General features: G+C 34.5%; 2 protein-coding genes across 4 annotated transcripts; both read left to right on the top strand.

The window, feature by feature from the left end:
• Positions 1–233: 233 nt before the first annotated feature.
• On the top strand, positions 234–5,180 carry LOC129568906 (2-acylglycerol O-acyltransferase 2-like). 3 transcript variants are annotated; one of them, XM_055447246.1, is made up of 5 exons: positions 234–333; positions 972–1,073; positions 1,160–1,257; positions 1,474–1,605; positions 2,286–5,180. In XM_055447246.1, the coding sequence occupies exons 1-5, from the start codon at positions 268–270 to the stop codon at positions 2,983–2,985; spliced, it is 1,098 nt and encodes a 365-aa protein (XP_055303221.1). In that variant the 5' UTR covers positions 234–267; the 3' UTR covers positions 2,986–5,180. The 3 variants fall into 3 exon arrangements, with proteins under 3 accessions (XP_055303221.1, XP_055303223.1, XP_055303222.1); XM_055447248.1 differs by having other exon boundaries at positions 253–279; XM_055447247.1 differs by lacking the exon at positions 234–333 and adding an exon at positions 347–867.
• Positions 5,181–6,208: 1,028 nt separating this feature from the next.
• LOC129568888 (alkaline phosphatase-like) lies at positions 6,209–10,770 on the top strand. The gene is made up of 5 exons (XM_055447217.1): positions 6,209–8,253; positions 8,497–8,780; positions 9,080–10,013; positions 10,082–10,198; positions 10,271–10,770. The coding sequence occupies exons 1-5, from the start codon at positions 7,977–7,979 to the stop codon at positions 10,477–10,479; spliced, it is 1,821 nt and encodes a 606-aa protein (XP_055303192.1). The 5' UTR covers positions 6,209–7,976; the 3' UTR covers positions 10,480–10,770.
• Positions 10,771–11,405: the final 635 nt, after the last annotated feature.

The following is an 11,405-nucleotide window of genomic DNA, read 5'->3' as shown; positions in this document are numbered from 1 at the left end:
TTTCTGTCATCACTTCGTTCATTTAAATCGTGAAATGATAATTGTTAAGAGGCCTTTGAAAACAGCCTCTCGCAAAACAGACAAACTCACATGACCGGTCGACTGATAACGTAACACATTTTGTGTAACACAAGCGATGAGTTATATCAGTTGCGTTTGCCGCTTGAGAATTGTTGTGCACCAGATGCTGCTGATCGTGTCCACTGAAGTTGAATCATCGATTGAAGAAGCGCCGTTTCAGAACCGCACGCTCGTGAGAAATGAAGCATGTCATTTTACGTAATTGCGATAAGAAACCGAGAATACGGCGTATTTCACTGTGACTCGCTCTGTGTATAAATCACACTCCACTCACAATAGTGCAGACGATATGGAATTGTGCCGCTCGATTAGAATAATGATTGTTATTAGTTTGAATGTCAATTTCTTGTTTTGAACACGCAAAACATCGATTGCTGTTTAGCAATCGTTCTCAGTGCGTTTGTTGTGCCAAATCATCAAAACTATCACTTTTTTATGTGGCCGCGACATTGAATCAGTTTTCAACCACGAAGCGGAATCTTATCTCGTCTCTATTTGATAACCGACTCATTCGATTCATGCCGTTCGCATGCATTCTATTCTGACTTTACATTAGTTACACTTGACCTCTCGAATGAGTTGTGTCGGACAACTGGACAAATTAGTTGATAATTTTGTGAATTACTCGAATTGACTAGAAAGCTGGTTCAAAATTTGATGCTTCTGTGATTCACAGAAATTAAACTGAGTGGATTGATCAATAAAATTTGTGTTTTTTTTTTCGTCAATAAAACTCATTCGTGAGAAAAAAAAAATATGGCCATAAATTGGACACCCTGGTTCGATGTACCGCTTTTCAGTTTTCATTGATATTCCATCACTTTGTTTGTCATCATTGTTCCACACTAATAATTTCATTTGTTTCTTTTGCGATTTTCTTTCTCTCCTAGGTACCGCTTGAGCGACGTCTCCAATTATTTAGTGTTGGATTTCTTATGTTTTGCGCAATTATACTACCCGCTCTTTCATTACTGCTTGTAGTCTATTTGCTGGTGTGTTCAAAATTTGATTGAATAACACTTGTAAAGAGTCAAAGTTTTAACGATTTTCGGACATTTTCTTCTTTTTTTCTTCGCAGTTTGCCGGAAATATTTACTGGAAAACCATTTGTGTGCTGTATATAGCGTTTATTTACTATGATCGACACACAGGCGATCGAGGTGGACGAGGCGCTGGGTAAGAAGTGTTAATTTTACAATGTGTACAACTGAAGTTTGAGTCGAAATGGCGAAAACAGATCACATTATTTAGAGAAAAAAAATTTTTAAGTGAGAAATAATTTTGGGAGCAGTAACCTTTTATAACAAACTTCAAATGCGGGAAAATTATAGTTTTTGTTTTAAACAAAATGAATGAACTTTGAAAACATCAATTTTCATTTGAATGTTCTAGTATTTCATGGATTCGATCGATGAATGTGTGGAGACATTGCGTAAACTATTTCCCACTGGATATGGTGAAAACCGTCGATTTGCCGGCCGACCGAAATTATTTGATTTGCTTCTTTCCACATGGCATTTTGAGGTAAATTGTGAATTAAATCCGGTGAATAATTTTCGGTTTCTACCGAGTTTCTTGATTTTTTCATTGAAATGATGTGCGGCTACAAACACCGTTTCTCGACATTTTTTTCCACTAAAATAATTCAAACTTGATTTTGTTTTAAGCCATCAACTACCAAGTGTTCCATTTTGTATGGAAATTCGAATGCTTAGTAATTAATGAGTTAATAAAACGTACGCATATTTGTATATGAAGCATATATGCTTCGAGTGTTTAGAAAACGTCGACGATTTTTCTGTATAAAAGTTAAAATTCTTGTAGATACATGTCAAAAGAAAACGTTTTTACATTCGATTTAATCAACCTCCGGTTCTTACATAATTGCACAGTATTTTTTCAGAGTATTACTAATTGAATCGAAATATTATCATGATCCAATTCATGGGCTATCTCAACAACTCAAGTTGACCTGTTCTCTCGTTCATTCTTCACGAACTGACTTTTTTCCTTCACGAGAATATTCCATGAATTCTTATCAAAATCACGTTCAGACATATCATTTCGTCAGTTTTATTCGAAGAAGAGTGAACGAATTGAGAACGAAAACAAAAAAAAAACTCAAAAGCGTAAAAAAAAGTGTAAAGAAGGAAGCATATTTTTGTCTTCAAAAAAAGTCTATAATTCTTCTAATCTCATTTTAGTTTCGGAGCATTCGTTTCATTCAACTCGAATCATTCAAAGTGGTCGAAACTGTTTCCTGGCATTCGTAGCAAAGTGGCGACACTCGGTACAAATTTGTTGTTGCCGATAACACGTGAGATATTATTAAGTTTCGGTGTTTGTTCAGCGTCGGCCAATTCATTGACAACGTTACTACAACAGCCAAATAATCCGAATGATAAATCCAACCAAGACGGATACACATCAAACGGAGTTGGATTGGTAGTTGGCGGTGCACAAGAGTCATTCTACGCTGTTCCTCATACTTACAAATGTGTACTTAAAAGCCGCAAAGGTTTCGCTAAAATCGCATTGAAAACCGGCGCTTCACTCGTGCCAGCCATTTCATTTGGTGAAAATAATCTCTTCGAAATAATCGACTATAAGCCCGGCTCTTGGGGACGATTCATCCAAGACAGTGTCAAACGCCTCACAAAAGTCGCGCCAATTCATTTCAACGGTCGTGGATACCTTCAATACGACTATGGAATTATACCAAGACGACAGAAAATCACAACAGTCATCGGAGCACCGATTAAAGTGGAGAGAATTCTAAAACCAACCGAAGATGATGTCGATAGAATTCATGAACTGTTTTGCACACAACTCAAAGAACTGTTTGAAGCACACAAGAGCAAATATGTCGAAAATTCCGATGAAGTTAAACTAGAAATCATCTGAATTTTGTGCGCACGCAACAATCATGACTTTCACTTGTGATGATCAATACAAAGATTTCATTTTAACTGATGATAACAAATTACAGAATAAGTACATATTGAAGTTTAAGTGTTATTTTTTTTTGTTGCCAATTGAATGTGAACTTCGTTCTGTATTTTTGGCTGAGGTTTTTTTTTCTTCTTTTCACTATCAATTGAAGAGATTATGAAACTTACAGACAAATTCTACGCGGAAGTACTGATTAATTTGTTATCATAGCACTTGAACTAAGAGAAATAAGTCATCGTAAACATTCGTCTGGGATTTTATCGATAGAATTACTTTAAAATTTTGTATTTGTTCGAGTTGAGTAACTTTTATTTCATTCACTGAAGCCTCATTCGTCTTCAATTCAAAATATTGATTTAATATTCATTTTTGTAACTTCAAAATGAAATCTTAATTAGTCTATTCCCTTTTTGAATGGGATGTTGGAGAAGATACAACTCGCAATCTACTTTTGTTATGTTGTCAATGGTGATTTTTAAAATTGATTCTCCTTAAACTCATCTAGTTCCAGGGACCCGTTGCACCATACATTAGCTACAATAATTGTAAACTTGTAAATTGTAAATCTGATTTACAAGTCTACAATTTCTTGTAAAACCTTAGTTTTGTGCTTGAACATTTGCAATGAAAAATAATTTTTACTTGATGAAATTCTTTTTATAAAGTCGGGGCGTGGAAACGAAACTTCAAACGTATACTACGCGCCCAACGTAGTGAACGCAAGTATACTTTGACAGCGGATCTAGTACTACAAATTCTACCTTGGAAATTCTACTTTGCAAAGTACAGCACTTTTTTAGCATTTGTGCTACATAGTGAAATTCAGTTCTATACACGGAACAAGACAACACAACAATTTTCAAGTTCAAATTTCAATTACACGCATTGAAAGTTTGATTCGATAGCGTATAATTCAAATTTGATTTTAAAAATATTATGTCGTCATGTACCGTGTATATATTTGATTTTAGTAGCACATATTCTACACATGTAAACTATACTTTACAAAGTGGAATTTGAGGGAAAATAATTATGGAAAATGGCAAATTCTTGTTTTTAATGTGTAAAATATATGCGTAACAAGTGCAATGCCTTGATACATACGCTGTATTATATACTATGCATCTGAAGTTCACTATGTAGTACACATTCTGCACATGTAAACTATACTTTACAAGGTAGAATTTCTGATTTTTCAATGGACAGTTTCCTCAATTTTTCTCTTATACTGGACTTGAATAGCTTATCCGATTGTGTTGGAATTGCTCTTGGCTACTGCCATGAGCAAAGAAATGAAGATCTGAAAGTTTGGTAGCAATCTCCAAATGTCTTCTATTATTTTTGAGCTCGTTTCGATTCATTGATTCCTGGATTTTTCGTTCACTCATTTCACTTCAAATTCAGTTGATTTTCCTTCTTTGTAGAGATGATAACAATCATTTTACAAAGAACTACAAGGAAAATCAAGTGCCAATATATATTGGTTTTGATGGCCTTGTTTGGATAGAGTCGAGATTGAAGTGAAATGAGTAAATGAAAAATCCAGGAATCAATGAATAGAAATGGGCTCAAAAAAGACAGAACTTCTTCGAAAATCGCTACCAAATGCGGAACTTTTCTTTACTCACGACAGTTGCCAGATACAATTCCAATACAATCGGACAATCTATTTGACTACTTCCCAAACAAGTTTTTTGGTCCACCTTCAAAAATCAGTGAAAAATTGAAGATTTCATTCTGCAACTATGCTTTTCTCCCGATATAACTGCTATTTGGATATTGGAATTTTATTTTTGTATCACAAAAGTTATCTATGCCAAATTCCAAGTAAATTGGATGAAAATTGATCATTTTTACTTGTAAAGTATAGTTTACAATACAATGCATCGAGCGTCATGGTATACTCAATCAGTTTATTTATATTTCCGTACAGACTTTGAAGCATGGAATAAAACTTCTATTTCAGTAAACAGTAGAATGTATTCAGATTGGGATTTGTTCGACAAAGTTTAATTTTTAATTTTTACGGCACATATGTTTATGGAAAACAACTCGTGACAAAATAAACCTCACTTCAATTTTATTTTGATTGTTCAAAATGTCAAAAATATGAAAAATAATTGAATAAAAATGGTGGCGAATGCTAATTGTACTAGTTTCAATCAGTTTATTCTAGTACGTTATATACTGGGAGATCAACAAAACATGCTGTGTAGCAATGCTAAATGTAAAATCACGTAAAATTGAACATTCATTTAACATTTCATTCAATTTATTTGGATAATTTTTATATAGAAAATGAAGTTTCTAGACATGGGTTTTAATGGCCTAGTTTGAGTAGAATTTACAATGGCGTGAGAAAACAAATTGAAAAATCCAGGAATCATTGAACGGAAAAGTGGTAAAAAGTCATAGAACTTATCTTAACGAGTTTTAGATTCAAATAATGTTCATTGAAAAAGGAATTTGAAAAAAAACATTTGAAAAAAATGCGAAATTATTATTAAAAAACATTTACAGGAAATCATAAAACAACTGAAGATATTTTTCATTTTTGTTGGGAAACGTAATAGATCGTAAAAGATACTACGTGGGGCGCGTAGTTACTTGTGGCAGCACACAAAACATAACTACGGGTTTCTGGGCCCCGTATAAAGTCAATTCGTGAAGCAAAAGTGAAATTATTCATTTAAATATTGTAAAAATATAATTTAAATTGTATATAAAAAACAAATTTTGAAAATCATGACATAGATGGCGCTTTATTTAGTGCAATCCACACACATTGTGATTCCGGTTACAGCCCAAAAACCAAACACCTTGTAAACGACTTTTCACTTTATTCTGTTCTTAAAGGAAACATCAATTTTCGTCAATTTTTATGGTTGCTCGTATGCATGGCAGCCAATTTTCAATGTTATTAGCTGAATCGGTAGCAAACTACAATTTCTAAAATATTACTCAAAAAACGTTCAAAACCATTAGTTGGAGGTAAGATTTTTTTAGTGCCTTCAGAATTTAAAATTTTGAAATATTATCTGAAACGAAAAAAAAGGAGTCGCATACGGAATATATGATTTCATGTGTTGTTGTGTCGTGTTCGGGTGACAGACGTTTAACCCTTTGATGCGCAATTTTTTGTTTTTGAATCATTTTGATATATGTTTTGTGCCACGATAAATAGAGAAAAACCTCATACTTAGATTTTTGAAAAATTGCGTATTTGTCGAGAAAATCGGAAAAGAGTCAAAAGTGTCAAATCTATATAAAAGCTTGAAAAAATTAAATTTCATAAAACTAATGATGCAGAAAGTTAAATTGATGTGTTTTGGTCCTACGAGTCCTAATTTGACAATTGAAAAGAATGAACAAACCCACAAGATAAGAGGAGGAAAAATGTGGAATTCTGCTATAATTTCGCATTTTTTTTACAGCAGTACATGAACAGAAAAAACTTTCCATTCAGCCAGCCAATTGTAGCCTGTAAAGTATCAAATGAAAGCTAGTTCAATTCCCTACATTTGTTTCCAAACAAGAATGCAAAAATATTCAGTGGTTTCATAGCTATAGCGTCTGGCGTATCTGGTTATTTAGAAACCGAAATGTGATAAAGGGTTAATAATCTTGAGATTCAAACATCGTTAACACGTGCATATGTTTTCCTCTGTTTTCTGCGTTTGACGTTTAAAAAACTTTTAAGTTCATTAACTTTCAAGTTTTTCAAACTATGGACTCGCACGTTGTTAGTATGTACAACATATGCTCCTCTGTTGTTGGCGGGCAATCGAAGATAATAAAACTATGGAGTCACTTAAGCGGCTCCCAATATTAAATCTGGCGATGGTGAACTCGTGTTGGTTGTATTTGTATACTTTAAATTCGCCTTCGAATGTTAAACAATTCCATCCCCAACACTTTCGATGCATTTTTCTCCCCTTAAAACTTAATTGGGCAAATAGGCTGTATCCGACGAAAGTTGCGCCTGGTCCCATAGATTTCATTGACACATAGTGTTGGCCTCCCATGTTGATCCAGTTTGAAGGGCAGAGGTCAAAAAGTGAAAAAAGTACAAAAACCACCCCAAAGTGGGTAAACCTCACTACTCATCCCTAGATCAATTGCATTTTTGGATTCCTCGTCGAAAATTAGCTATAACTCCCAAACATCAGTTTTTGATAAAACCTCTCACTTTGGCTCAAATCATCTCTGAATGTGCAGTGGGAAAAATTGATATTTTTCTATACATTTATACGGATTTTTTGCATTTTTTCGGTTTTTCTCCCATAACTCGTACTCCATATGCAACGGAGCAGAACTTTGTTCAGCAAAGTTTTGAATATCGTTGAAATCTACAATTTTGCCGCAGACAGTCATCACGTATCTCTTATCAGTAAGGAGATAACAGTGATAATTGATAAAAGCTATCAAGGTCATTCATAGATATCATAGCTTGATACATTTCAAATCTATGTTATCTATTTCAAGCTATAAAAGATAATAAACGCATAATATCGTTCAACGCAATCTTTTTTATTGGATACTATTCATAGCATCTCTTCTATGGTTGAGTGTTTTGAATGCGAAAAACCGAATTCGATGGAATTCCGCATGAATAAATCTAACGCTAACACATTACTATAATTTAATTTGTTTACTAACAATCAATTGCTCACATGTTCTGCCGTCGCCATACGTCATAATTGAATCAATTGAGATAAGCATTCACATCTAATGTGGATATCAACGCAGTGCGAAATGCGTTTTTATTGCTAAAACCCGACACACAAATGGCTGCCATGAGCTTGTTCCACTTTTAAATGCTTTTAAAATGGTAATTTACAAATAAAAACATTAAATTATTTATTCCGTCACCAACAATACATTTAAAAGCATTGACTACGTTGAATATCATTCAGTTGGCGATGTGCTACGCATTCAACTAGATGACGACTACGACATTCGCAAAAAAATTGAAAGGAAATATGGGAAAATTGTTGCTTTCGACTTTACTTTTGAGCGTAACCGTAATTTTGGTGATTGTCATAGTGACCACTGAAGCAAGAGCCAAAAAACCGGACGATTCAGCCGAAAATACAACTACAACTTACCCAATTTCACAGCCAGAAGTGAGCGAGACAACACAAAAACCAGCAACAAATGTGTCGTCTTGGAGTCATGAAAATTTGAAAGCCGGAAATGGATCCGTTGTTATAGATAAAGGTGAATCTTTCCACTTTAATCTAACGACAAACCATTTTTGGACAGTTTTTAACGCGTTAAATAACATTTTTTACTAATAATTACCAATAACAATAAGTTGTTTAACAAGGACAAGTTGATTTTCAAAGTGTTCATCAAGCCTTGAACCGAAGCAACATTTTTCAACTTGATGAATTTTGAAATTTTATCACGGATTTTCGACTCAAAACCATTTTTTTTTTTCAATTCATTATTCTTTTGTAGATCAAATCAATGTCCCCGAAAATGATGATTACGATGGAGAATTATTGGAGAAATTGGAAAAAACGACGAAATATTGGTTTGATCAAGCTCAAGTGACGTTGAAAGATCGATTGTACCGAAAGCCAAATACAAATGTTGCGAAAAATATAATCTATTTCTTGGGCGATGGAATGAGTTTGACCACGTTAACAGCGGCCAGGATTTTCCAAGGTCAACTACAAGGCAAGAAGGGCGAAGAGGCCGATTTGTGGTTCCAGAAATTTCCACATGTTGCATTGGCTAAGGTGAGTTTAATGTGATTTTTTTTTTTAATTTCGTCGATTTTTTTCAGAAAATTTAAATTTCCCTTCTTATTCTGTGTTTTTAATTCTAAATTCGTCATTCTTCCAATCGCTTCGTCAAAAATGAACAACTTGAATGTATTTAATAGTCATGCATTGAGTTTGCTCTACAAGCAATTGATTTTCTGTTTGGTCAACTTAATTTTCTCTTCGATAATTGATTTTTCTCCTTCATCGAATTTCTCCTTAAAAAAAAGTCATTTTTCGCCTAGAATCTCATTTTGCATTCCACTCCATTCCAGACATATTGTCTTGATCTACAAGTAGCTGATTCGGCATGTTCGGCGACCGCATTGTTGAGTGGTGTCAAAGCGAATATGTTTACGCAAGGTGTCAATGGTCAGGTGGTAAAGAATGATTGTGAAGCGAGTAAAGATCCGCGAAATCATGTGTATTCGTTGCTTCGTTGGGCACAATTAGCTGGAAAATCCACTGGAATCGTAACAAATACTCGTGTCACACATGCAACTCCGGCTTCTGCCTATGCGCATAGTTCGAATCGAATATATGAATCAGATTACGATGTCCATAGATTTGGTGGAGACCCAGAGGCCTGTGTCGATATCGCTAAGCAATTGATTGAAGGTGAAACGGGTCGAAATTTGAATGTAATAATGGGTGGTGGTGCGGAAAAATTGTTGCCAAACATAACGATCGATGACCATGGAAAACGTGGTGTGCGTCTTGATGGTCGAAATCTTATAAAAGAATGGATCGCCAGTAAAAAGGATCAAAGTGACACATGGGCTTTTGTTTCGAACCGAGATAATTTGCTGAATTTAAATCACTCGTATGTAAACAATGTACTTGGCTTATTTGCTTCGGGCCACATGAATTATCATTCGGACACAGATCATTCCGTGGAACCAACACTCACTGAAATGACCGAAATGGCAATGAATATTTTATCTACCAATTCAAATGGTTTTGTACTTTTTGTCGAAGGAGGCTTGATTGACTATGCCAATCATGCGACACTGGCACAACAGGCTGTGATTGAAACCTGCCAATTCAGTGATGCCATCAAAATGGCCGACTTGAAAACGAGCGAAGTTGACACTATGATTGTGGTCACCGCTGATCATGCCCATACAATGACTATTTCTGGCTATCCAAAACGAGGCTCGAATATTCTCGGCACCATGACTAGCTTGAACGAAGGCGTCGATCCATTAGGTAACAAATGTTTTGATATTTTTCATATTTTATTAAATTTTTGTATTTTTTACACGAATTTTCATCAGTTGCCGATCGCTATGACAACAAAAGCGTAACAATCATTTCGTATGCTTATGGGCCCGGGTATTTTTATAACCAAGATAATAATGGTGATAGAATCGACTTGGATACGGTTACAATAGGTAATGAAAATTCGTTTTTTTTTTGTTTGTTTCTAAATTTGTTTATTTCATAAAAATTCATTGCAAATCCAGACAAAAACTTCCAATACATCGGATCGGTCGGTTCGGATAACGAGGCACATGGTGGAGATGATGTTGGAATTTTCTCTCGTGGACCATTCAGTCACCTGTTAGCTGGAGTGGTGGAACAAAATTACATTCCACATGTTTTGGCCTATGCCGCTTGTATCGGGCCGGAAGGTACAGCGAACAGATGCGAAGAACACTCCGAACGGCGATGATATTCATCGAAATTTAAACTAGAACGGCATTGAATTCATTCCCTGTGTTATCTCATAATTAATCTGTTAAATGAAATTTTTCCAAGAGACTTTGTTTGAGCAATTAACTGAACATGAATATCGTTTATTCAATTTGCTCACGATGTCAGATTATCAAGCAAATAATCTCCTTGCGGAAAGACTAATTCAATGATTTAGAAAAGATAAAGAAAATTTAACTCATTAATTGAATCGCTGTAATAAAGTCTCATGTTTTTATTGTGGATGCTTAATAAACATGTAATTACATCAGATATTCTACATCAAGCTATTTTCAACTTCCCTTTAAAAGCTGTCTTATTTGTTTAAACTCACATTACATGATATTTTACAAATAAATCAATGGCCGTCGCTGAAAGTAAATTTTCATTGGTTTATTATTTCATGTTGCTCACATATTCGTGATTTCATGGTCGCACTATTGATTTTTTCGTTGGAAATTTTCTCTGTAATGTCGATAACGTCAATCATATTGTACGATTTGAATATTCAAAACCACATTTTTTTCACGTCTGCATTTTTCCATACTTATTTTACCTACATTTTCATTTTTAATAGTTTGCGCACAATTTTTCTCGTTTTTTCTTTCCTGTTTGATTGAATGTCAAAAAAGGAAATCCTTAGAAAGTGATTGAAAGAAAGGAAAGAAAAATGTTGATAAAAAGCGTGGAATTTCTACAATGGAAATGAATTGCGGTTTCGTAGCAAATAACTCAACAGTGAAAGACTCTACTACTTTTTAAACTGCTGTCCAGCGCATTAATCTTCAGTCAAAATCCGATTTTCAGAGCCAAAAGTTTGAAACGAGTATTTTATTAGGTACGTTTAATACGGTTATAATCAAATGGGGCATGGTCACGATAAGTTCAATTTCAAGTTGAAATTTT

This window comes from Sitodiplosis mosellana, unplaced genomic scaffold, assembly GCF_009176505.1.
Source record: "Sitodiplosis mosellana isolate CC-2019 unplaced genomic scaffold, AAFC_SMos_1.0 Smas_scaffold_27, whole genome shotgun sequence".
Classification (NCBI taxonomy): Eukaryota; Metazoa; Arthropoda; class Insecta; order Diptera; family Cecidomyiidae; genus Sitodiplosis; species Sitodiplosis mosellana.
This window is presented reverse-complemented; position numbering and strand designations above follow the sequence as displayed.